Source organism: Sander vitreus, chromosome 10 (genome assembly GCF_031162955.1).
Source record: "Sander vitreus isolate 19-12246 chromosome 10, sanVit1, whole genome shotgun sequence".
NCBI classification, from domain to species: Eukaryota; Metazoa; Chordata; class Actinopteri; order Perciformes; family Percidae; genus Sander; species Sander vitreus.
This window is the reverse complement of record NC_135864.1, coordinates 9,870,842-9,898,236: the sequence shown is the minus strand read 5'-3', so window position 1 is coordinate 9,898,236 and position 27,395 is coordinate 9,870,842. Positions and strand designations below refer to the sequence as shown.

Here is a 27,395-nt window from a genome sequence, read left to right as displayed (position 1 = left end):
TAAACTTGAAAATTGAAAACAAGTTTTTTTCAATTACTAATGACCAATAAACCATTCACACTTACTAAATTCACAATACTAAATAAAACATTGTATTGGAAGATTTTCATGAATCCATAATTTCTCTAGGGGTAAATGTGCTGCATTTGCACCCTATTTTCATGCAAATACTTGTACTTGTACCAATGCCACGCATGAATACAGGTTTATTACTTTTTTTAAATTATATTCTACGCTGTAAAATGTACAATCTACTTTTGATCATATTCTAGTTTGATTCAATTAAATGCAACTCTGCAATTTTTAGTACTTTGTGATATCATAATGAAAACCATGCAAAACTTGTATTACTTGCTACAACATTGGACAAAACTGTCTATACTGATTATAATTTTGTGTGACAAACAACACGTGGATTTCTTGATAAGTTTATCTTGTAAAAGAAAGTGTCAGATGAAAAAAACATTCTCAGCAGGTACTTAAACTTTGAGTAAGACAATAGTCTAATACATTTTCATGATTACATACTATTTTTTTCACACTCAAGCTTGATATATAGTTCTGTGGAGGCTCCACGCAGAGCTTTCGCCGAAGCCTACGTAAGTGGCCTGATGTTTATACTTGTGTGTTGGTATGTGCGTCGATCTCTTTTAAGAGAATAGCGGGGCTAGCATGTGTGTGTGCGTGGGGAGTGGGTGGTAGAGCGAGTGAGAGAGTGACGGTGATTAGCTTCGGAGCGAGTACCGATTTTGGAGGTGGAGACCTGTGTTTTCTGACAACGTTGGGAAAGTTAACCCTCTCCTTGATTTCATGTTGTTTATATCATATGCTGAAATATATTTCTGGAGTGTTCTTGTGTATAACAAGAACCGTACAGAACCTAAAACCGTGATACGAACCGAACCTTGGATTTTGTGAACCGTACCACCCCTATCATCTACACTTGACCACTTGATAACCACAGTGATATAAGCAGCCTCAGACGGCCCCCCCTAACTGCCAGGGCCTAACCTAGTTTAACAGCAATGATGGTTACATCACATCCTCACTATTGGCAAATGTCACAGACAGCCAATGGGCGAACTGTTTTCATCTTCAAAAGAAAATGAGCAACATGCTGCTCCTTGTTTTTTTGCTTTATTTAGACACTGGAGCCGGGCCGATCGTGGAAATCCTGGCTCCTTTTAAAGAGTAGATAGCTTGAAGCCCCGGCTTTTTTCTTTGATAAAATAATCCAACTGGAATCTCCAGCTGTTCGGTTCGTCACCATCTCGTACCTCAGTCACAATGGCACCGAGTCAGAGAGCAGAGACATCTGATGGGAATTATGCCCAATAATTTAATGATGTCCACACCAGATTGGGCAGACACGGTGAGAGAGGACATGACTCAATCATTCCTCATATAGAGAAGTAAACACTGAAACTAATATAACTGTGGAGTTTACGCCAAACATGGTGTCCAAAAAAACAAAACAATAATATTTTTGACCAGCTGCAGGTGACACCATATTGGGAGACAGTGAATGTTAAATTCACTTCTACTTCTATGATAATATTAATAACACTAAAGGCTGTGCTTTTTCTTCACAATTCCACCATTTTGTGTGTAATAATATACCAAATTCAGTTGTGTTTGGAAATTACTGCTGGCCCGACCCATGACACTATCTTAAGATGTACAAGCTCGGTCCGAGTCACTTTGTTTGTTTCCCATTTACCGAGCCAGGGCTATGTAAGAACACCAGATTATTTTTCAGTGCACACACAGAACACAGCTAGGGGACCATGAGGAGATATTCGCTGAATTTGACAAAAAGTGTATTGGATTCGAATCGGAGACTCCACCTTTTAATGCCCAATTCACACAGCAACTCTAAACAGTGGCTAATGGGAAGTTCCAAATCTGTTTCTGTGGAAGCAGTGGAGTTTACACCCTGCTTATGTTTTGTAATGCAAACGTAGACTTGAAGTCACTTTTTGACATGCAGCCAACATTAGCCGTTTTCCGACCAAGTAGTTACAGGAACTTAGTTATAGGAAAAGTCCACTTCTAAACAGATCTACTAACTACTCTCCCCCAAAATCGTTTTTTTTCCATTTGCATTCGCACTGGCCAAGTGGCCATAGGGACTGGTAGGAGGGGTAAGGGAGTGATGTAAGCACAGCAGTGGTCTATAGCGTTAAAATCAGAAAACAAATACACCAAAAAAAGTATGAACTAAATACTAAATCTAATGTATATAGCATATTTGTCATAATTTAAACAAGTCTCCCGAAGAGAAACGGGTATCTCTCTCTCCCCCGCCTCTGCATGCTGTGCTGTGACCGTGTGTGTATGTGTGTGTGTGTGTGTGTGACTGTGTGTGTGAGTGACGGCCGGCCAGCGAGTTTTGTCAAGCCCGCAGGGCACGCTTGTGGAGTTTAACTCTGAAAAGACAGTTAACAACAGGTTCCCGTTAATCTTATGATGGACATGTGTTGTGATATTTAAACAAACAAACCGTGAACAGCGAAATAAAAGCCGCTTATTTACGAGACCGGTCTGAGAGACCTCCAGCTCACAGCGGGGTCTCTGAGCATGACTGGCCCAGCGACGAGCTAGCGGCCAGGGCAGGCGCCCGCTGGCTGTCGCCTCACTTCATGGAGCTTCGCAACTCCAAAAACTTTGAAGAAAATTGTCAATTCGGTATCAATTTTCGCAAGACTGCCTATATACGAATTCTAAACAGTTAATTTCTCGCCTAAAATGTTGTCAGAAGTGAATTTAGTGATGAATAAGATGGCGAAAATTGTTAAAATTGTCCCGTTGTTGGTCTGTCTGTACTGGAAACCTGACTCTCGTTGACCTAGGTTCCTATGCTGAAAAGGGAGCACGAGAAAAAAGTACCTGCAAAAATCCCTCCGGTCGGAAAGCGGCTATTGGCTGCCACTTTAAACAGACCTGAAGCTGTCCCTGGGTTTCAGACTTGAAAAACATTGTGGCTTGTTCCTCTTTTTTTCACCTCAACACTACAGTCTGACAAAATCTGTTTCTGATTATATTTGAGGCAAGAAAAAGCCCATGTACTAAGTGTAATGTAAATAATGTTTAAATCACAACAGCTACTTTAATAGTTTGCTATGGGATTTGGGAGCTTTGTAAGGGGGTAAATGCATCACATTTTGCTCCATATTGCAGAAAGTATCAGCCACTTTCTGTAAAGCAAGAAGCGCTTAAGCTTCCTAATGTCTCGCATTAATAAGCATGATGTATTACTGTACACATAACACATTATGCAAATGTAATAGCTAAACTAATACATTTCTTACAGGTCCCATGGCATGAAAATTTCACTTTATGAGGTTTTTTAACATTAATATGCGTTCCCCCAGCCTGCCTATGGTCCCCCAGTGGCTAGAAATGGTGATAGGTGTAAACCGAGCCCTGGGTATCCTGCTCTGCCTTTGAGAAAATGAAAGCTCAGATGGGCCGATCTGGAATCTTGCTCCTTATGAGGTCATAAGGGGAAAGGTTACCTCCCCTTTCTCTGCTTTTCCCGCCCAGAGAAGGAAAGCTCATTGTGGGACTGGCTCTAGTGGCTGTAATTCTGCACCAAGGCTGACTTTCAGGAAAGAGACTTCAGATACAGTATTAGGGGACCACTAAGGCCTATATAAAAGAGACTTCAGATACAGTATTAGGGGACCACTAAGGCCTATATAAAAGCATCCAAAGAGCACCATGTCATGGGACCTTTAAAAGACAACTATCTTCTCTATACTTGTCATCATGCCACTCAGTGAAGTCATTAGATAATACCAGTTGCATGTATAACAAGGAATAGGTTAAGTGTGCAGGTTCAGTTCTTATACCAAATTCAAACTGACAACCTGGGGTCAACAATGTGAGAAGCTACAGACACATTTATCGTGTTGACGGGGCAAATTCACTCCAACCACATCTTACGTGCAAGAGACAAATGTTCCCCGGGAGATAGAGGAAACATGAAACATATTCGGTGCTTCTAAATAAGGATGGAGAGAGGGGAAGACAGTGCAGGGAGAAAATATATGGACTCCTCTAGCTACAGAGAGAAAGAGGATAGAGAGGTAGATGGGAGAAAAAAGGAACAAGTAATGATCGGCAGGATATGTAATGCTGCTCATGAGGGAGAAGGAGGAATAGAAGAGAGAAGAAGTGATGGGAGGAAAAAGCGGGCAAATTTAGAGATTTCACCTCAGTCTTTCATGTGTGCAAATTGATCAGACATTCACACATATATTGTGTGAGGTTGGACATTAGCAGTTACACCCACATCTGTTATGTGTTCCTCTTCCCCTTTTTGAAATTTCTCTTCTCCATCTTCCTTACCTATCGCTCCTCTCCCTCTCTCCTTTCCCCTCCCTCTCTCCTCTACATCTCTTTACCTCCTGCTCTTCCATCTTTGCCCATCTTGCTCTCTATCTTCAATCTCCTTCTCAATCTCCTTCGCTCCCCATCACCCGCCACTCCTCATTCCCGCATCTCTTTCACTGTCTTTTTCCATTCCCGCCTTGATCATGATACATCTGCACACACCGCCACCTCCCACCCTTTCTCTGTAGTCACTGCAGCGTGTCTAATGGTTCAGCTCCCTCTCAGCAGATCCACCAAGCGGAGGCCAGGCGAGCAGCAGCCCCGACTAACGCCTCCCCACCGCTGGCCTTATCAAGACTGACAGCCAGCTCGACCCAGAGCTATCGCTAACACACTAACACACATAATTACAAAGACACAAGACACAGAGAAATAAATGTGCATTCACATAAGCAGTTGCATGCAAAATATATTACATACTGTGGCGCAGGTTCAAATGCAGCTGCAACCAAACACACACACACACACACACACACACACACACACACACACAGCTACAGTTGCAAACTTACGCTATAACTCTAAATGTAGCTTTTAAGAAACACAGAGTGGCCATTGTACTAGCTGTACACGTGTAAATGCAGGCACATACGCACGCACGCACACACACACACACACACACACACACACACACACACACACACACACACACACACACACACACACAACTGGATTTATAGATACTGACAGTGAGCTGCAGAACAATGTGGATGCCACTACATAGGAGAGAGCAGATATCTGAGAAACTAGCAATCTAATCTACTATAGGAGGAGACGGGTACAACAGGCATGAAAAATCTAACTAATGCATAGAATAAAAGAGTGAAAGGAGGTGAAATAGGTAGGAGCAGCAGGACAGAAACAAAAGAGATGAATGGAGGAACTGATTGTCAGAAAATTGAGGGTAAGGAGGAAGCGGGGAGGCGGATAGGAGAAGGAAAGCCAATAAGGAAGATGGCAAGGGAGAGGAAGATGAGGAGGATAAGAAAAGGGAAAGAGTGACAAGTAAAGTAGAGGAATTATTAATCTTACAGAAAGTGCGATGTAGAGAATTTACTGACAGGTTTGACACCTCATAAAAATGTATCTGTTGAATAGTTATAAAACTGTCACTTCCCACAACAGAGAAAGAAAAAAAAAATCTTTTTAACAATTCAACATATATCAACCATAGTCCCTGTCTCTCATTTATATAAAGTGTTTTATATTTTTATTTCAACATAATAACATTATTTACCATGGAATACTTTAGGGCTGCAACTAACAAGTATTTTTCAAATCAAATCTGATTATTTTCAAAAACAAATTAAAAATATTAAATGTCAGAAAATGATGAAGAATGCCCATTACAAGTTTATAAATCTCAAGGGGATGTCTTCAGGTGATTGATTTATCTGTCCAGTCATTCCCCCTCTCTCTCCAATCATTTTCTGCCATCTCTCCACTGTCATAATAAAAAGAAAAATATATATATATTTAAAAAGTTGCCTATAATCAATTGTTTAAGCTGTATTATACTATGTATTTATTCTTTAAAAGTTACATAACCTTGTTTAAAGAGGAATCCCTGTATCGTACACCTGTGATGTTTGAAATAAAGCTCATCAATATGAACAAAGTAATTTACTCTAAAATACCAAATAAAATTTGGCTCTAAATTCCTCACATCTTTAATTGATAATGTATGAGGAAGATGACTATAAAAGGAGTGCACAGCCCACCTTGGGTTCAGAGAATACAGTATATAAAGTCAGTTTTAATAAAGATGTAATTTAAAGTATATTTATATTTATAAATGACCATTTTTTGTTGTCAGTCCTTAAAAATGAAAGACTAATAGCTTATTCCTAGATTTAATATATTGCACTAACATTCAACAACCACTCTGTAAAATCCATCATAAAAGATGCAGAAATACACGTCTTCGCCAATTTATTCAGCAATAAAAAAATAACCCTCATGTCACACAAACTGTACACACACAAACAAAAATAAACACTCATATGCATACAGTCACACCCAAGCAAGCCTTCATGCTGTAAGTGTACACATGCATCAAGTTATTTCCACCGTTATTTGGCTTGGCATAGACTTATACTGTATCTTTCAAAACCATGCTGTAAGCACAGCTACTGCTATCACACACGTTTTTACACACATAGACACTGACACACATTCACACATACTACACACAGAAAGCACTCGATAGGGGGCCAAAAATACATCACAAACATTGCATCACCTTCCTTTCTGTGTGTCCACTGTGACTGTTCGACTTTGTTCCTAAGCTGGGTGGGGGTGGGGCATGCAGCAGATAATGGGCCAATTGTAAGCAATTAAAGCTTGTAGCAGCCAATCAGCAAAGCCCGGCACTGGACAGCGGCCAATGGCAATATGTTCACCACAGCTTGGGGGGTTGGTTCTCACTCACACAGGAAAATACATGTGACCATATGGAACGGGTGTAGGGTGAATTCACTGGTTGTTCTTATGGACTTAAACCTGTATTTTAAAATATCCTACACTAGAAATACTACAATATATGTCCTTATTCCGATGTATTGAAAAGTATAACTACTATAGAGATTGACTAGAAGAGTTACCTATCATAGGTTTTACACTTTATTTCAGGTGACTACCTTGAACTACAGTTTGGTCTTCAAATGGACAAATAATTCAGGATTCCTTAAAACTAATGTCTGATCTCCTCATCCCCACTAATGTCAGTTATCAATTATCAATTCATATTTAATTAATAAATTCACCGCTATCTCAAAAATGTTTATAAAAATTCTGAAAAATCACTGATCACAATGTCTTAGAGGCCAAGGTGACATCTTCAATTGCTAAGGTCTATTTTATGTTTATTTTGTATTATTGTGATTATTAGTTATCAAATTTGTTGATGATTCATTTTCTGTTCGCTCAACTAAAAAATTAATTGTTTCAGGATTAGCCACCTGCCCTGTCATCCATTGTGTCTGTGTATTTGGTAATTTGGTAATCTGGTCTTAAAGTAAAGTTCTATATACACTGAATGATTGATAAGGCTTAAACTCACCTCTGCTTGAGGTGTATGCTCAAACACAGCAGCCCTAAGGAATACAAGAACACATGAATATAATGCGGACTGATTAGTTTGTTCATTATTTACTGCAGTATTTGATTTAATTACAGAGACATTTTACATGTGCTCTCACTCTGGACCGCATAGTTTATTAATATTACGGTATCAATTTTCTGCTCACATGTAATTTGTAATATGGTAAGCCTATTAGGTTGAAATCTTAGTTGATGTCCACGTAGAGTGACCTAGATTAGTATGAAAAGTTATTTATTAGCATTAACGCTGATAACAAGTCAGGTAAAGCAATAGTGGTTTTAGAGAATGTAACGTTACTAGTGCAGCAACAAGTCTGGGACAAAATCACTAATATAAAGCTTCAAACTGGAAATAAATACGGAAGAACGACTTCTCAACTCGGGAAATGGAACCATACGAGGAGCACGTGAATGCAGCACAGCATACAGTCGTGACGTTGCAAAATATCACAACACGATGCATTAGTTGGTGTTCTTGAGCTCTCATTCACATCACATGCTCTTCATGAGCACATTTTATGAGCAGTTTTCCAAGTTGTCAATTCCTAGGAACTGAATTAAAAACATTTGCTGACAACTTCAAGTATCCATTGTCCACACTGTATCATAAACTGAGACACATTTAGCAATTTTACCTGCACACTCATTTCAATCCATATTTATAATTCCTACTAAGGTGCTATAAAAATGCAATATACCGATATGCAATACGTGAATTAATGAACATGTTCTTACCATCAACCTGCCATGTTACTCCATAATAGTCGTGTACCAAAAATTTCGCCAACTTTCCGAGTTCTTCTTGAGGAAGGGGAAATTCCTTACATCCATTCACGTACATTTTCCCCATTGTTAACTCGTTATTTCGACACCACGTGAATGCAGCATAAATCCCATTGAATCAAGGAATACTTTCTATTTGAAGCCACTTCAAATAAGAAAAGAATCTTAAAATGCTTCAACAATGCAACACACACCCGTACGCAGAGTCAGTGCTGACACCACCTCAGCAGATGGCGGTAGTGAGCACCAAGGCCATTCTGAGTTGATAGAAGAAAAAAAACACAAACAACCACAAGAAAACCCCAAAACCAAGATGGCGGTGCAAGAGACAGCACCTCAACTGTCCATGGCTCTCAAAGTTCAAGAATATCCCACCCTGAAGGTAAACAAGAGCTAAAACGTCCATATATTAATAGCCTAACGATTCTAGTGTGTCCAAAATGCACTATGTGTTTGACGCTATTTGGAAAATGGGGATTATTAGTTAATTTGATGGCGAGAGCAGCGAAGTTGACAGGGAGGCTAACGTTAGCTGGACTAGCTTAGCCAGGTAGCAGCGTCTACTAACTAGCTACCTGTCTTTGAAATGCGATATCAAAGATCAAATAGTTCGATAACTAGCTAACAGTAGCTGGTGGCTAGTTAGCTGGCTGTCTGTTGCCTTAATTAATTATTATTGGCGTCAAGTGTACTTAACGGTTTAGCAGTATAATTCAGTTAAAGGGTGATATAAACGTTAAAATAACCATCACCACTGACAGAACCTGACACAGCGTGATTGCCCACCCATTCAACAACCAGGCATGGCGTCAAAGAAATGGCTTGTAGGCAGTCATGTTGGCCTGCTAGCCAGTTTGCTGTGGTAACACCAGCAGAAGCCACCTTTTGTCGTCGCAAAAGATGAATAGCCTACCAGATAACGTAACGTCGAGCATGTACATTTTAGCTGGCTGGAAGATCGGTTGAAATCACCGGGGGAGAGCCCGTAACGCTACGCTGTCAGGCAGAGAATCAGCCCTGCGAGTTTTAGCGCAGTGTCATCAGATTGCTGCTGCTGCTTCTCTGCACTTCAAAATGGCCAGCGAGAGAAATCACAGTCTGCTGCCGCACACACGCATTGAACCTCCATTCCACATAACGTTACTGCGACGCCACCACTGCTAAAAGACGAACTGAAATAAGCCCGGGCTGCTCCTGTGTTCAAGAGAGCATCGTTGTATGAAAGCACGTTTGTGAGTAGCAACGTATAGATTTAGTGTGGAAACTAATATCATGGTGTTGTCATGATGCATATAACGTGTTGTTAGCGATGTTAAGCCGTCTATGTGTTCAGAAAAGCATGGCTGTGGTTTAGGGATATGTCTGTTTTTGCTTGGATGCTGCAGTAAGGATGATGGGCACCATTTTAAGACAGGAGTGACGGTTATAATTGGTATCAAATGGGAGTCTACAGCTGTGAGAGAGCAGTTTTGGTTACATTTGGAGCTATATTGAATTAAAATATCACAATGTTGTCTGACACAGACACTGAGGAATCTGCTAATCTGCATTACCAACAAATTATTCTAGTGTTGGATATTATGTCCTTGTGGATGCATTTGGATATTTTCAGTCAGATCAGTGTAAGCTTTACCACAAGCTAATCCTAATATATATATATTTACTCATTTACGTGCTTAAATGGTTAGGATTTGTGACCAGGGGTTTGTTGAATGCTGAAAATACAGGCCCATTACAGTGAAATGACATTGTAATGCTGCATATTTAAGATTATGTGTCTGTATTCAAGGTAAGACAAAATCATAATTGCATTGACATGCTAAAATTACCTAAGCCATTTAATGGTTATAGTTATTCTGATTATCAATAATAGGTGAAGTGCACTGCCTGGAGTGGGCTTGTCTCTCGCAATCATGACAGGCAACCACTCACACCGTATCAGCCAAGCCGTTATAATAGCTGTCTGAAACGTGTCACACTGATTAACATGTCAACTGTCAAGTAAATTTTAAGGTTGTATGGAAAACAGTAATACCATATAGCCTATATACAATCTAGTAGGCAGTCATAATCAAAAAGGAAATATTTGTTTTTCTCAAATGTGCAGGACACTCATCAGAGAAACGAATTATGTTCACTTCTTTGTAGGAGGGTTTTCTCTCTACAGCTGCAAAAAATCTAAAGCTAGACTATATTGTGATGTAGTACATTTTTTGGAATTGTTTTTGAGAAACAGTTTGTAGCCTAGATAAAATGTCCACATTTAAATGCCCATCACATTCTGCACATTGATATGCTACGTTTCTTGCCTTATACAGCCATAAATATTAAATACATAGCCATTTCGATAGAGTATAACAAAAGCAGTTGACATAATCTCTATGGTCTTTAGTTCTACTACTTTATGCTGCTCAACCTTGCTTGTTTGCATACACTGGGAATTCTATGCCTATTTTATGAATTGATTCTCTACATCTTGAGCATAATCATCACCATCTACTGTATCTGGCTGCTGAAGCCTTCATTTCATAAACCCCCCAAGTAATTTGTTAATATGTGGCCAAGTGTGTCACTACAATTCTTTATTTGCTGGTCAAACACTGACCAGTTTAATGTGTCAGTGGCAAACCCTGATCTCTATGTAGCCCTCAGGAAAAACCGCTGACATAAAGCCAATGCTTTTTCTATCTTTCCCTCTCATAGTGGCCATACACATACCTGAACAGAATAAGCCCCTTGTTTCTGTCGACAGGACACTAATGAATATTTACTAGTGCATATAAAACTGTTCTGTCAATTAAATATCTGAATCATAGGGTCTCATTCTGAGCTTTAATTTAGCAAAATTAGAGTTGATGGATATTAGAGCTGTCAGTCTTCCTCTATAATACCATTTGAATTCCATTTGTTATTTTTTTTTTAATATTCAAATCAAATATTTAATGCTCATATGCAGCCTGTTATAAATATTTACTACACTACTCAGGCTTATGAATTGTCAATGCCACTATAAGCATGTGGTTATTGTTACACATTCTGTCCACTAGAAGGACTTCCAACATTAGCCTGGCCTTGACGGGGACCTACATCATGGCGCATTGCATTTCTGGCACGCCGCTCTCTGTTTACATTATGTTCCACCACGCACACTGCGACAAACACAAATCAACAGAGAACTCTGTCATGAAACATTATCTAACAAGTGTATTGAAGCGGCTCTGTTGTAGAGGCTAACGGTGCTCGGTTAGCACAATGACATCATGTTAGAAAGCACAGCCGAAACGATTTGTCATAAACTAAGTAACATAGTGTTAGCCACGATGCTAACGGCATTAATAACTAAGCCAAACAGTGCTGCCACTAATATTTTAGTGATTTAAAAGCAACCTGTTTCTTACAGATTGTGACGTTGCTGAGAATACAGCTGTTAGAAGGTAATATATGAAGTCGAAGCTAACTCTGACAGCTGTAGGGCAGCTAACATTAACTTTACTGAAACTCCCAGCTAAGCTACTATAACTCACGACGCAGTTAGGAAACCAGAACGAGCTAAAACAAGCATTTTGGCTCAATGGATGTCGATTTTTAAAGTCATGTCAACTATTTCCTGTCCATCTTCCGATTTCCAGCCGCAGCCTGTTACTCCCCCCTGTACTAACGTTACTCGGTACGTAACGTTAGCTCACAATACCTCCCGTAACTTATTATTCATCAGAGGTGACATGAGAAGAGGGAGATTAGCTAACGTTAGCCAACCTATTTATAAAAAAGAAATCACATTCGCATAGTATTGATTTTTTTACTATTTCGGAATTCGTTCCAACAGCCTTAATGGATACTAATATATAATTCCAGCAGAGCAGCAACATTCTTTATCATGTCCTGTTTGAGCCACACTTAATAATTTTCCTCTCAAATGTTAGTGACCTGTGAAATTAACTTGGCTCAAACTTAAAAGAAGGGGAAAAAATCCTTGTAATGGATCAAAGCGCTCCCCCTGTTTTTAATGGAATGTCTCAGAGAAGGAACCACAACGGTCAACTGAATCTGGCGAAACGGACATCTGCGAAGACATCTTGTATTGTAGTACAAGGGGGAAATGAAATTACTAGTTTGATAATTGCCGGGTTTCCATTCAACACTTTCGTTATAGTACCTTTTAGAACCGTACATAACATGTATGGACATGTACCAAAACACTAGATCTGTTCTGCATTTACATCGCAGACAATACTCTTGTACACTGAATGGTAAAAGCTGTGGACAGCCATGCGCTGAGAAACAAGCTAAAAAACCTTTTTACTTTTCACTGCTCCATCCATCTCTCGCTGTATTTCCTCTTCACCGACAAAGGAACGTCTGCATCAGTTGCAGACTGCAGTGTTTCTAGCTTCATCTTTAGTATCAGATCAGTGTGCTTGGTACCTCAACAGTGGGGTAACCACAACTTTTGACAATGGAAATGCAAAAATAAACCTTCTAATGTGTAACAGACTCAACTGAACCAGACTGCTTGGTGGAAACAATGCTATAATAGATCATGGCCTTTAGCTTTTTAGAAAAACACTTTTTAAACAGGAATTTGTTTAGGTAGATCATGTTGATTCAAGTTGGTACAGTACAAATATGAGACGTCCTTACTAACGTAATACCGTGTGAAATTAAATGTAGCAATGATAGCATATTCTGTAGATGGCAGTAGCCAGAAAGACAGGATTGTTGCAGTCTGAAAAAGTGGGGACCAGTTATCTGCTTTCTGCACTAATTTGTCTCTGTTAAGGGAATTATGCTGCTAGAAGACACATCATGGAGCAAACTGCTGATAGTGTAAATGTCAATCTAACTGCAGGTGACATCTTTGAAGGAAACATTAACAGCAGGGGAATAAGTTATTATTTTATGTATTTATTTATGTATTTGTATTTTTTTTTTATCATTTAATGAAGAAAAGTCTATTTATTTGGGTAGACTGTTCATTCCTAGTTTTTATGTGATTGATTGGGTCTGCTCCAGCTTCTTTAGTCACCCAAACACGGCAGAATGCCTGCCGTCAGAAATGTCTGGCAGAATACAGTTTTAGTTTTGTAGAGGATCCATTATAGCTTATTATCTAACAACAACTTTCTACCTTTCACAAAATACAAACCATGATCAGCTAGAGGTCCTTTTTATATGCATTTGTTTACTAATGACGTTTTGTAAAATTGTAGTGAGTGACATGCTTGCTCTTTGACACTGCAAAACCTGAATGCCTGATACACAGAGGTAAATAGCCAATGGCATTGTCGTTGCAGGTGCCGTATGAGACTCTGAACAAGCGTTTTAGGGCGGCTCAGAAGAACATCGACCGGGAGACAAGTCACGTGACAATGGTTGTTGCAGAGCTGGAAAAGACGCTGAGCAGCTTCCCAGTGGTCGACTCGGTGGTGTCACTGCTGGATGGTGTGGTGGAGAAACTCAGCGCCCTGAAGAGGAAGGTGAGGGATTTAGATGTGCACATACACACACTGTCAGGAGGGCCATCGGCAACCAAAGCAGAATCATTTAAAATGTTGATGTTGAAAGTTTAGTCATCAGCAGTGTTTTTATACCATTCTGTACAGTGTACACTGAAATGCAAAGAAAACCCAAAACAGTTGAATCTCTCCTCACCTTCCCTTTTAGTTTAATTATGGTAGAATTTTTTTTTTGGATGAAAAACACTTTTGACTAATGCAGACAATTACCCTCTGTGCTTTATCACAGTTCTTTTGCCTCTGACTCTCTTGGTGTTATTGCTTGTTTTGTGTTTTTAATTTCTAACTAATTTATAAATAGAGGTGTTGTCTCCATTTTTTTAGTGATTACATTAACATAGATGGAAAGTGCAGCTATGTTTGTGGAGGGTTTATCACAACAATCATGTCCGAGTGTTTACTCTGTTGATACTACACCTTAAGGCCAGGTTTTTCAATTGTAACCACTTTGGAGGTCATTTTCAAAATCTGGTCCAGGGTGGATGGAGATACAACAGAAAAAAAAAAAAATCTATTATCCATTTAAATTTCAAATTTGTCCTACTCTTTCCTTAAAAAGTACAAGCACTGGTATTGACCCTGGTACTTACACCACCAGCAGTAGCTTATCTCCCTTCAGCTAGAGCCAACTGTTGAAAGCCACATTACTCACCCCCGTTGGCAAAAGCACTTTATTGTGGCTGTGGTTTCTTTATAATGGTATAACCGTTGCCTTGGTTGAATGCATTTGTGATCCACCGCTCAGAAATGCTGCCTGGCTGGTTCTTCTATCAAGCCTTTCTAAAACTACAGACAACAAGTGATCAAAACACACTTTGTAGGTTTTCTTTTTACCAACATGTTGTCCAGCATGTACTTTGTGGCATACAAGCCCTGAATTAATTGTGTTGAAGGCTAGGTCACACTAGACACTACACTGGTGTGCTAGGGCGTGGGAGTCATTTCCCTCAAACATATGTTGGGCCAAGTCTGGTCTGACTGGTGTAAAGAAAAGTAGTCCAAAAGTCAAGAATGTAATCTGAAAGTAAGAGTTAAGTTTGAGTCCTAAATAAAGGGAAATACCGAGAGAAGACAAAGCAATGCTATTTTATTTTGAAATCTAAACTATAATGTTAGTATGCATGGACCAGTGCACATAGGAATGCAATCATGTACTGTACGATATAGTCACCATTTACTTACTTCTGTCACTTCAGAAAACAGTTTTCTAATATGAACGTGACATGCAGCAATGAAAATAAACAGTGTCCCTTGCCTTTTATGTTAATGACACCCAACTTACCTCCGTCACCTAAGAGTTTTGCCGCGTTCTATTTACCTTGGAACTCGGAAGCCGGAGCTGGGAATGACGTCATACCCGGGTTGAATGCGTTCTATTTAAAAGTCAGATTTTCATTGTTTTCATTAGCTCTAGCCCGGTTAGTTATTGTTAGCAATACCAGTTGATAACAACGCATTACGCTGTTTTTTTGTGCATGCAAACAGCGTAACATGTCCACAGATAGAAGTTGAACATGCCTGTGTGAACGACTGATTTAGTGACACAAATAAGACAGAAGTGCTTATAACTTTATGTTACTGCAGCTGTTGATACAGGGGGGTAATACAGTACTACACACTACACTTAATATTAAATTTAAATAATAATATATAATTAATAAATAACCAGCTTTTTAAAATAACCGTTGCAAAATAGTTTTTTCATTAAACTATTAGGTGCTATAACAGTTTTACTCGCATTGCTCCCATTTCCTCCGTGACACGCTCTCCAAAACAAACAGCTGTGAGATAACAGAGCTCAGCCCATAGCTTCACTCACTCAAGCAGATAGTATGCGTGAAATAAAAACAGGACACGTCATTTCAAAACAAACAGACAACGGCTGTGTCTCAAAGACCGGGCAACAGCCGGGACGTTGAGAATCCACGCGCGAGAGGTGATGGATATTTCCAGTCACTTCGTCATGTATTCACTTCGTTGAAACGAGAAGAAAGCCTCACTGATGTGAAGAACAGGACAGAGATGCATATATAAATGCTCTCTGCCTGCCATATGCCAACGCTCTGGTAAGTCCACTCACCCCGTCTCTGCCTGGGCATGCCCCAGCTGCCCGCACATTTGTCGACAAACGCGACGGTGAAATGTCAATTTATCCCTTTTAAATGTGAATAAACGACAGTTGCACTCACCCGCAGCAAATGCTCTTTCCGTTGTGATTGGTGGTATCTTTACAACTCGCCGTGTTGATGCGACAGTACATTACAGCCACTCAAACAGGAGTAACACGGCAGATTTATTTTTTGAAGACTTAGTTAAGGCGGCATGCGTGTGTTAAGGCGGCCGCCTTAACTGCAAAGTGCTGCGGGAAACCCTGCAGCCAGGCTCCGATTATAATATCGGTTTACAGTTATCAGCAGTGCAAAAGGTTTATAAGAAGTTCTGTGTTTCTTCCTGTTCAAACATCTTTATTACATATTATAAATATAATTTGATTCTGTTTGGTTAATTTCCTGCAGAAAGAAATCACATAAATAAGAAAACGGGAGCTCTTTCCTTTAAGGAAATAATGGATAGTGAGACCCCATTGATATGAACTTGTATTTCTGTTTTACATGATGCATATTGAGCTTTTTGTAAATATCTTGATTATTCTTGTTCGTGTGTGTGTGTGTGTGTGTGTGTGTGTGTGTGTGTGTGTGTGTGTGTGTGTGTAGGCTGCAGAGTCCATCCAAGCAGAAGACGAGAGTGCCAAACTGTGTAAGCGTCGCATCGAGCACTTGAAGGAGCACAGCAGCGACCAGCCGGCCTCAGTCAACCTGTGGAAGAAGAAACGCATGGATCGAATGATGGTGGAGCATTTGCTGCGCTGCGGCTACTACAACACAGCTGTTAAACTGGCCAGACAGAGCGGTATAGAGGTAACTGTCTGGAGACTCAGGAGCTCTTTGACTTCCTATAGTAATTTGCATTTGAGAACATGCGATAAAACTCACTGACCATGTTAGACTGTCAGTTGAACTTAATAGACATTTATTATTGTGTCATCCTGATACCTGAAACTGGGCTTTTTGATTAGTTAATCCATCAGTTGTTTTACCAGTTGTTTCTGAATCAAATCTTTTGTTGAATGCAGCCACTCTCCTGTGTTTTTAGGATCTGGTCAACATTGAGATGTTCCTCACAGCTAAGGAGGTGGAGGAGTCTCTGGAGAGGCAGGAGACGGCCACTTGCCTAGCCTGGTGCCATGACAATAAGTCCCGCCTCCGCAAGATGAAGGTAGCTCATTTCCAAGAGTCAGATTTTACTTCACAAATCCAAGTTAAGGCCTGACGAATACTTAAAAGTAGGGCTGTCAAAAATTAATGCAGATTAATCCATTCCATATTGACGTTTGCATACAGACGAAAATCTGGTGCCACTGATATGTCTGCGCTTCTCTCTGATGCTCTGAAACAGACGTTACAGGAAGCACAAACCCCGCTGCATGTGACGCTAGTTAACACAATACTCAACAGCAGCTAACATTAGCCTACCGCTAGCTAGTAGCTGGATTAAACACGGTTAAAATGCTGACAGCTAACGCTAAACGGTGTAAAGTTTGACTGTGTTTTACTGTAGAGGATTCAACACCGGTATGTAACAATCTGCAGCTGCCGTCAGAGAAACAACACAGACGGTGCGTTCAATGAAAGTGGTAAACTACAGCCTCGTGGTGCATTTTAAGTTATTGTAAATGTCCTTTTCCTATCTGGTTGTTGTTTTTGTCGCTCAACAGCAATTTACTAGTGAAATAAGTTATTTATATTAATATTGTTATACATTTATTATTAAATCATTTCATTTTGACCATATGGCCTTAGCAATAAACAAGCCGTTCTTTAATGTCACCAACTGTTGTTTAGTACCCTTTTTTTTTTTTTTTTCTTTTTTTACTTTCTTAAAAAGTATTGGTTCAGGCACCGTTAATTATGTATGCGATTAATTAATCAGAGTATGTAATTAATTAGATTACATTTTTTTAATCGATTGACAGCCCTACTTAAAAGCCTAACAAAAACTAACAAAATAACTGCATAGGTGTAAGTCAAGCATATCAAGCAAGCAGAATTATATGGACAAATGCTAATTGGTTTTGTATGTCGCAAATTTCTGCACTTTCTAAACAAGAATCAGCAATGTAAAGCTGTTCAGAAACAGACCTGTTAAGATGCAAGTAGTCTTCCTGGCGTTTTACCTTTCTGGCTGTGGCAGCAAGTTAAAGTGTTAATCCTAAGATTGTCCTATTAAACCAGAAAGTACTCAGTAGAGCGCAGACCTCGGCCAAGCCATAAAAAGTTTCCCAGTTAGCTGGTACTTTGAGAGTCAACCTTGCACTTCATAAAGGGCAGAATATTTATATGGTTAGTCAAAGTTTGAGATGCTGACGCTACGAAAACTGTCTTTGATTTTCTGTTGAGCATTTGGGAAATTTGGTCTGGTTTCGCTCCAGCTCAATGCCAAATGCAGATACATTTTAGTTCCAACTGTTATTTATAACCGCTCCCAGCCAAAGTGGGAGGATATGTGTTTGTTTTTTTTCTGTTCCAAAAACCCATTTTGAAAGGCATCTTGAGAATGTACCTGTGCTTCTTGTATGAAAGGGATCAGTTTTCTCTCTGCTCTCAATGTTCATGAGAAATTGGCAGCACTTCAGTGGTTTAAACTTACTGGAATCATTTGTCTGTTTCTTTGGCAGAGTTGTCTTGAGTTCAGTCTGAGAATCCAGGAGTTCATTGAGCTCATTAGACAAAACAAACGCATGGATGCAGTCAGGTAACACTTAACTGTTATACCTTGAAGACTTTCACCAACTTCAACTATTTCCTTATTTTAACCATTATTATATCACCCACTGATCTTGTTTTGTGTCTCTCTGTGTATATCAGACATGCAAGGAAGCATTTTAGCCAAGCGGAGGGTGGACAGTTGGACGAGGTTCGGCAGGTGATGGGCATGCTGGCCTTCCCATCAGATACACATATCTCCCCGTACAAGGTAAAACCTAGTCTTTACTAGTAGAAATATGTACATGTATGAAATGTTGTGTGGTCAGGCACAGTATGTGCAATATTATGGTTTACTCATCTGAGCTTCTACCATTTTAAAAGTAATTCACGCAAAACTTCACACATAGGAATGCCAATGCCATAAATCAGGGTCATCAACTACATTTTTCCAAGGGCCGGAATTTTTCTAAGCAGACACTCCAGGGGCCGGACTTTCAAGTAAAGAAAACAAAATGTATTTATACCTAATACGCCTATTCTTGTTCGATATTTTCACTAACTAATTAACTTCGATATTGATACTTATGTATTAGTGTGAGCAAACTGCTAAAAAACATGGAAACTCCATAATGATAACTGGCTCTTTAACTACAAAATGATCTAAGACTACGAGGCAGTTCACTGAGGAGTGATGGTTAAAGTCTGATTATGTAAACGTCGTTGTAGTATGCAGTGTCCTGATTGCTGGAAAATGCCTGCAGAAAGAAAGGCCTGTTGTCAGGTAAACATGTCACTGTCAAAGAGGCTGAGGAGAAAAGTTGATGTGGAAAACCCAAGCTTTAATGATGAATGGACTGATAAGCAGGCTATGCATTCATCATGTATGCCTCATTTGCAACGAAACAATGCTGATGCAAAATAATACAACCAGCATCATCATCAACAATGAAGAACGCGAACACAACGATTGCATCATTCACGTGCATATTAAGTAGCCACATGCATCTGTTTTTTTACCGCTCCAGCGGAGAGGATGGTTTGTTCAGCCAGCAGTTAAGTTTAAATTTCAAGATTTGTGGCAAACTAAGACACACAGTTAGTCTACAAATCGACAGCTTTTGTTTTAGCTTGTTTGTAAAAGTTCGCTATTTGCAGAGTAGAGCTATGTTCGCGTAAAACAGCGCGGTGGACAAGAGTGGACGTCCAGACAGAGCAGATTGAAATATCGCTTCCTCCATGTTTATGCCTGTAGACGGGTGAGTGCATTGATATGTATTGACTTTTTACTCATGAAGGTTTTATTTTAGCCTACTTCCAGTAATAAGCTTAGCCTTAGTTCATCTGCGCCAGCGGCCGTTGGTAATCCTCTCTGTATCGTTCCCAGTCAGGCAGTGCGTGTTGTAACGCACACACCTCTCGGCTAAGCTGTGTGTGTGTGTGTGTGTGGAGCAAGGGCATCGCTTTACAGAATCCCGGCATGTGAATAGAGATGCAAATACAGGGGGCTGGGTTTGTGCTCTACCTGTGTAATGTTACCTGCTGTAAATGCCTGAAATGCTAAATACCAGAACGCAATTTTTCCTCTTGACATTTTCTGAATTCATGATTATTCTGCAGGCCAGACTAAAGGCTTTGGCGGGCCGGATGTGGCCGCGGGCCGCCAGTTGACAATGGCTGCCATAGATGATAGAGCTAAAATCATCCCACTTATGTCGTTTTTAGTGGATACACACCTTATCATTCTGTGCTCAGGTCTACATCATGTGATCACTCAGATAACCCGTCTGAGTATCAACATGATCAAATATGGCCCGTCGTTCATTACCTGTGACCCGGCCTACTCAGAGCCACTTGTGGAGCTGTGATCCAGTGCCCCCCCCCCCACCACACACACACACACAAACACACCCGACATTTCCTACAATCCCCCCTCCCAATACATGATCAACTGAAGTTCGCCAGTTTCCTTCCCCTCTCCCATTCTATCACACAGAAACGGGGATCCTCTCCTTTCAGACAGTTTTTTTGATGTGGCTAGAGAACAAGAAGTTGATTGATCTGATCCATTCAAGCACATGGACTCTCAACATTGCCATTTTTTAAAAGGCCCTCACTTTAGTTTAGAGACTAAAGAAAAGGACTGAGGGGGTAAAAAAAACTGCTAGGTAGATATTTGATTTTATTACAACAAATAAAAACATGTTGAGGTTACTTTGACTTTTCACTAGTGGTGTTCCTTTGTTACTAAAATAACATGTGGCAGGACTTTTTCAAAACAAACATGGCTGGCCTCCTATGTGGTAGCATCTCATTCGGTGATGCATGCTGTTGGCATCCTTTGTCATCTAGCAATGTTTTTTGGTGGGTTGTTTGGGGGAGAGATATGTTAAATGCCTCCTTTTAAACTGCCTACCTTTTGCATTTCATTCTCCCCCTTGGTTGTGAAACCGGAGCTTGAATTGGGCCGCAGTAGGCTCCTTTTCAAGTGTAAATATTAGATAGGAATTGGTCATCCTCATGTATACATTCAGAGGTTTTGGGGACAAGTAACGACAGCGAAGATTAACCTTTGACGATGATTGCTGTGTGAACTGAACAAGTCTCTTCTTGGGTGTTGTAAACCTGATATAGCCCACAGTATACATACTCAAGTTAACTGGTTGTTCAGTAAAACTTCTCATTTCTGAGGAATCTATTTCATGAACGTGGTAATATTAATTATGGTGTATTTTCTACCATAATGAAATTTACGCAATATTTAAACAAGACAACCATCTCTGATGTGCTTTTTTTATTAAACAAATTGTCTTCCTTTTTGTGTGTGAGGTTTGCCATTTTTAGAACACTAACCTTTTTTTCTTTAGCTAATAGAGTACTTTTTAGTGAACTTAGGATATTTGTTCTGTTTAAAGTTAACACTAGTTAGTTATTTTAACATTGCCCAAATAGTTTACATTTCTAACTATTTTTCCAACAATGAACAAGATAATAAAGAGAGAGACTGCTGACTTTTGTCAGTCTTGTGCTCTGTGTATGTTGAAGCTGCTTGCGGCACCAACACTCTACAGGGTTTACGTAGCATAAAGGTACAGCAACTGCTTCTACATTACATGTAGTTTCATGCACATACCTGCCTTTTATTTGAAAAATGTGTTCAGAGGCAGGATCGAAACCTTGAATAGGCTGTTGGTTGAACAATCCTGCCTTTTCTTGCAAACTCAAAACTTTTGGTCATCTGAAAAAAATGACTCATCCTCTATAACTTAAAAAACCTACATGTTTATGCCTGTAGACGGGTGAGTGCATTGATAAGTATTGCCTTTTTACTCACGAAGGTTTTATTTTAGCCTACTTCCAGTAATAAGCTTAGCCTTAGTTCATCTGCGCCAGCGGCCGTTGGTAATCCTGTCTGTATCGTTCCCAGTCAGGTAGTGCGTGTTGTAACGCACACACCTCTCGGCTAAGGTGTGTGTGTGTGTGTGTGTGTGTGTGTGTGTGGAGCGAGGGCATCACTTTACAGAATCCCGGCATGTGAATGAGATGCAAATACAGGGGGCTGGGTTTGTGCTCTACCTGTGTAATGTTACCTGCTGTAAATGCCTGAAATGCTAAATACCAGAACGCATTTTTTCCTCTTGACATTTTCTGAATTCATGATTATTCTGCGAGCCAGACTCAAAGCTTTGGCGGGCCACCAGTTGACAATGGCTGCCATAGATGATAGAGCTAAAATCATCCCACTTATGTCGTTTTTAGTGGCTACACACCTTATCATGTTTACATTCTGTGCTCATCTTAATAAATCATGAACATAACAGATACTTGTTCACTGACATCAAACTTTTAATTATTAATAAGAGTACAGCACGAATGATTTTCAAGTGTGGCACTTTATGGAGATCAGGCAGAGAAAGTGGTAATGCCACAGACCAGTCACTAGAGGGCCTCTGTTGCCTTCTAAAACAAACTAACTCAGTTCCCTCTTTAGCTACTTGTCCTTGAGTAGCTGCTTTTAGTAGCAGTGTTGTTATTTTCAAACTTCCACTTATGGCGTTTTTTCCATTACATGGTACCTTCTCGACTCTACTCGCCTTTTTTGGTTTTCCATTACGAAAAAAAAAGTCCCTGGTACCTGCTAACAGGTACTTTTTTTAGTATCACCTCCGTCGAGGTTCCAAGCGAGCTGAGCCGATACCAAAAGGTGACGTGAAAGCGACAGAGGGGGGTGTCCTGAACAAACCCGCCATTTTTAAATAGTTCAGCCAGCTGTTTTTTTTTTTTTTTTTTGCTGCCTCCAGCTTCATTTGAAACAAAATGCGTCTTCTGGCTGTGGCAACAACAACACACCTTCGACTTTCTGTGCGTGTGTCGCATTATGTCACGACAGTTTACTGCGGCGCCACTATGACGACCAGCCAAGCCCTACTAAATCTGCAATGGAAAAAGGAGGACGGGGCACCGCGGCCGAGCCGATTAAAGCTTTTACTAGCAGTGTAAAAATGCCATTAGAAATCCTCTGAGAAACAGAATTGTACCATGGCATTTAGTGTTTTCTGCAAGCAAAAGAGATGAACCAAACTAGTGTGACAGCATTTTTGCCAGCTTCTTGTGCCAGTGTGACAGAAGCAGGAAGATGATCTCTGTCAATTGCCAACATGTTTGTTGAGCTTCACATGTATAGCTAAATTATCATCAGTTATTTTTCTTGAGTAATTTTTTTAGTCTTTGGAAACAAATGCCCTCATGTCTCTTTACAAATTGCACACGCATGAAAACGTAGTCAGATATGAACAAAACCAGGCTCAATAATAATGTTGCCACCATAGCTGACAGCCCATTAAAAGGATTAAATTGCATCTGTAACTTGGTTTAGAAAATGCACTTACATTACACTTGTAGGATGCCTTTGTAGTGAAAACACTTTGGAAAGCAGAGAAACAACCTCTCACAGGGCAACACACAACAGCATGTGTATCACTATTAGCTCCTGGGATTGGAACATCCTGGCTACAGACCACTGATTACAGGGCTATTGTCTGGTGTGTGTTGCAGTTTACATCGTGTTCATCAGGAATAAACATTGGTTAGGAAATAAAATAACATGTTGGAGAAGAGTAGAAAGTACTGGGTCTGATGTTTGTCTTGATTGAGCTGTTAATGTAAAACACTCTCTCCTGTTTCTTGTTATTTCTGTTCCATCAGGATCTTTTGGATCCAGCCCGCTGGAAGATGCTGATCCAGCAGTTCCGATATGACAACTACAGACTGCACCAGCTGGGAAACAACTCTGTCTTCACTATCACCCTACAGGCCGGTCTGTCTGCCATCAAGACACCGTATCCTACCTGTTTTATTTCCAATAACAAATTGCTTGTGCCCTTTTGATTTCATCTCCGCAGCCAATCTTTCTACGTTTTTGTTGATTTATTTTTATTGTGAATGAAACTAAATGCTGAATACTGACATAAGATTAAAACAAAAAACTGAAATCAATGGAGTGTTCCTGTATCTCAGTGGCATGTTATTAAGCCTAGAAACCATTTGTGTGGATTATTCTTTCCACTGATGTTTCCATTTTCCTTAACCTCTGTGCCCGTTCCAGTCAGTGCTACAAGGAGGATGGTACCTCTAAGAACCCAGACTGCCCAGTGTGCAGTAAATCCCTTAACAAGTTGGCCCAACCGCTACCCATGGCCCACTGCGCCAACTCCAGACTAGTCTGTAAGATCTCTGGGGAGGTCATGAATGAAAACAACCCTCCAATGATGCTGCCTAATGGATATGTCTACGGCTACAATGTGAGTACACTGCAAGATGAACTACATCCAAAAGTACAGAGATTATGAACTAAAGCTATTTCTGCCTGTTAAAATGCTTTAAAATCAGCCGTAGCCTAATATGCACGTGTTTCGTTGTCACAGCTACATAAACAAATTTCCGCAAACAGGAAGACGGATGTTTAAATGTATTTTAATCACAAAAACGAAGCTTTGCATCAAGTGAAACAGGCCCATTGGCTACCTACATAATAAGCTGTTTTAAATTTAAAATGTTTAATGCCTTATCGCGCTGATGTGACCGAGCCCGACCCGAACCCAGACATCAATTCTAAATATCTGTCCGAGCCCGGTCCGTCGGGTACCGTCGGGGTCGGTATCCATCCTCTAGTATGGAAGCAAGAAAAATCACAAAAATGTTTGTTTTTCTGTCTAATTTATTATCCTGTGCTTATTATCTCTTCCAGTCCCTTCTGTCCATCCGCCAAGATGACAAAGTGGTGTGTCCCAGAACCAAAGAAGTCTTCAACTTCTCTCAGGCTGAGAAGGTCTACATCATGTGATCACTCAGATAACCCGTCTGAGTATCAACATGATCAAATATGGCCCGTCGTTCATTACCTGTGACCCGGCCTACTCGGAGCCACCTGTGGAGCTGTGATCCAGTGCCCCCCTCCCCACCCCACCCCACAGACACACCAGACATTTCCTACAATCCCCCCTCCCAATACATGATCAACTGAAGTTTGCCAGTTTCCTTCCCCTCTCCCATTCTATCACACAGAAACGGGGATCCTCTCCTTTCAGACTGTTTTTTTGATGTGGCTAGAGAACAAGAAGTTGATTGATCTGATCCATTCAAGCACATGGACTCTCAATATTGTCATTTTTTTAAAGGCCCTCACTTTAGTTTAGAGACTAAAGAAAAGGACTGAGGGGGTAAAAAACTGCTAGGTAGATATTTGATTTTATTACAACAAATAAAAACATGTTGAGGTTACTTTGACTTTTCACTAGTGGTGTTCCTTTGTTACTAAAATAACATGTGGCAGGACTTTTTCAAAACAAACATGGCTGGCCTCCTATGTGGTAGCATCTCATTCGGTGATGCATGCTGTTGACATCCTTTGTCGTCTAGCAATGTTTTTTGGTGGGTTGTTTGGGGGGGAGATATATGTTAAATGCCTCCTTTTAAACTGCCTACCTTTTTGCATTTCATTTTCCCCCTTGGTTGTGAAACCGGAGCTTGAATTGGGCCGCAGTAGGCTCCTTTTCAAGTGTAAATATTAGATAGGAATTGGTCATCCTCATGTATACATTCAGAGGTTTTGGGGACAAGTAACGACAGCGAAGATTAACCTTTGACGATGATTGCTGTGTGAACTGAACAAGTCTCTTCTTGGGTGTTGTAAACCTGATATAGCCCACAGTATACATACTCAAGTTAACTGGTTGTTCAGTAAAACTTCTCATTTCTGAGGAATCTATTTCACGAACGTGGTAATATTAATTATGGTGTATTTTCTACCATAATGAAATTTACGCAATATTTAAACAAGACAACCATCTCTGATGTGCTTTTTTTATTAAACAAATTGTCTTCCTTTTTGTGTGTGAGGTTTGCCATTTTTAGAACACTAACCTTTTTTTCTTTAGCTAATAGAGTACTTTTTAGTGAACTTAGGATATTTGTTCTGTTTAAAGTTAACACTAGTTAGTTATTTTAACATTGCCCAAATAGTTTACATTTCTAACTATTTTTCCAAAAATGAACAAGATAATAAAGAGAGAGACTGCTGACTTTTTTCAGTCTTGTGCTCTGTGTATGTTGAAGCTGCTTGCGGCACCAACACTCTACAGGGTTTACGTAGCATAAAGGTACAGCAACTGCTTCTACATTACATGTAGTTTCATGCACATACCTGCCTTTTATTTGAAAAATGTGTTCAGAGGCAGGATCGAAACCTTGAATAGGCTGTTGGTTGAACAATCCTGCCTTTTCTTGCAAACTCAAAACTTTTGGTCATCTGGTCAAATGACTCATCCTCTATGACTTTAAAAATCTACTGTAAAGGATGGATGGACTGGGAATGTGATCAGAACAAGATGTACACAAATCTGGACTTCAGTTAAAACTAATGCACAACCCTAAACACCCACTCTAAGCAATCTAAAAGTGCAGTTTTATGTTAAACTGGATCAGTCTTGTAGTCAATCGTTTCTTCCATTTGTTGTTTATTTGACGAACCAAAAGTTGCCTCATTTGTGTCCATAAATGATTGGAACTGTATCTGTAAAGACACAGACTGTCCTGTGTATTTGTGTTGGTAGAAATAGATAAAGGGATTGTTTCATGAGCAATATGCCTCATAAAGATCTTAGTGAACTTTGATTTCAGTGTTTCTTTATTTGTAATGTCTACTTTGCTCTGTGGGCTCTAACATCAGCATTACCATAAACCCCGGTAGGTGTGGTGAGATTAACGATTCAATGCAATTCTGTTGACATGGAAATGCAACCAAGTGTTGTGTCTTTCACCTGAAACTACATCTCCATGGTCTGAAGAGGTCAGCGTTCTGTGTGGGCATTTTTTCATCTAGTAGTAAAAAGCTTGCTTACAGATGGTAATACACTGTAGTGTTGATCACTTATCTGTATGCCCAATACAAGTTTCCAGAGCCTGATGCAACATTTTAAAATACAGTAGTTTAGTTTGACCCAACAGTCCAAAAGTTCAAATTACAGTGTTAATAAGCACAGCTACAAATCCTCAAATTTGGGAAGCTGGAACCAGTTTGTTACTTAAACCTTTGGTTGGTTATCAACAAAAAAAATGACAATTGACTATTGAATTAAAAGACTATTCAACTATTGCTTATTTTTTATGAATGAGAAATGAACGTTATCAAATAAACGTTACTCATGACCCCATAGTCATTTGTTTTGTTAATTACGATTTGTTAGCGTTATTTCTGGACCAAATCAGAAGAAAGCAGTACACAGAAAGAAAGTCGCTGATCTTGCCATTCCAAAATGTAGCTTTCATTTATCAT

The 27,395-nt window shown here is 39.9% G+C and overlaps 2 protein-coding genes across 3 annotated transcripts in view; one reads left to right on the top strand and one right to left on the bottom strand.

The window, feature by feature from the left end:
- ctbp1 (C-terminal binding protein 1) overlaps positions 1–8,493 on the bottom strand; it is a 37,961-nt gene extending 29,468 nt beyond the window's left edge. For both annotated transcript variants that reach the window (XM_078260168.1, XM_078260171.1), the window contains exon 1: positions 8,236–8,493. In XM_078260168.1, coding sequence (XP_078116294.1) covers positions 8,236–8,350 — 115 coding nt within the window. In that variant the 5' untranslated portion in view covers positions 8,351–8,493. The remainder of the gene's footprint in view (positions 1–8,235) is intronic.
- A 64-nt stretch (positions 8,494–8,557) lies between these two features.
- maea (macrophage erythroblast attacher, E3 ubiquitin ligase) lies at positions 8,558–25,948 on the top strand. Its single transcript, XM_078260172.1, has 9 exons — positions 8,558–8,665; positions 13,578–13,760; positions 16,514–16,717; positions 16,953–17,075; positions 18,535–18,611; positions 18,725–18,833; positions 23,768–23,901; positions 24,168–24,363; positions 24,810–25,948. The coding sequence occupies exons 1-9, from the start codon at positions 8,597–8,599 to the stop codon at positions 24,903–24,905; spliced, it is 1,191 nt and encodes a 396-aa protein (XP_078116298.1). The 5' UTR covers positions 8,558–8,596; the 3' UTR covers positions 24,906–25,948.
- Positions 25,949–27,395: the final 1,447 nt, after the last annotated feature.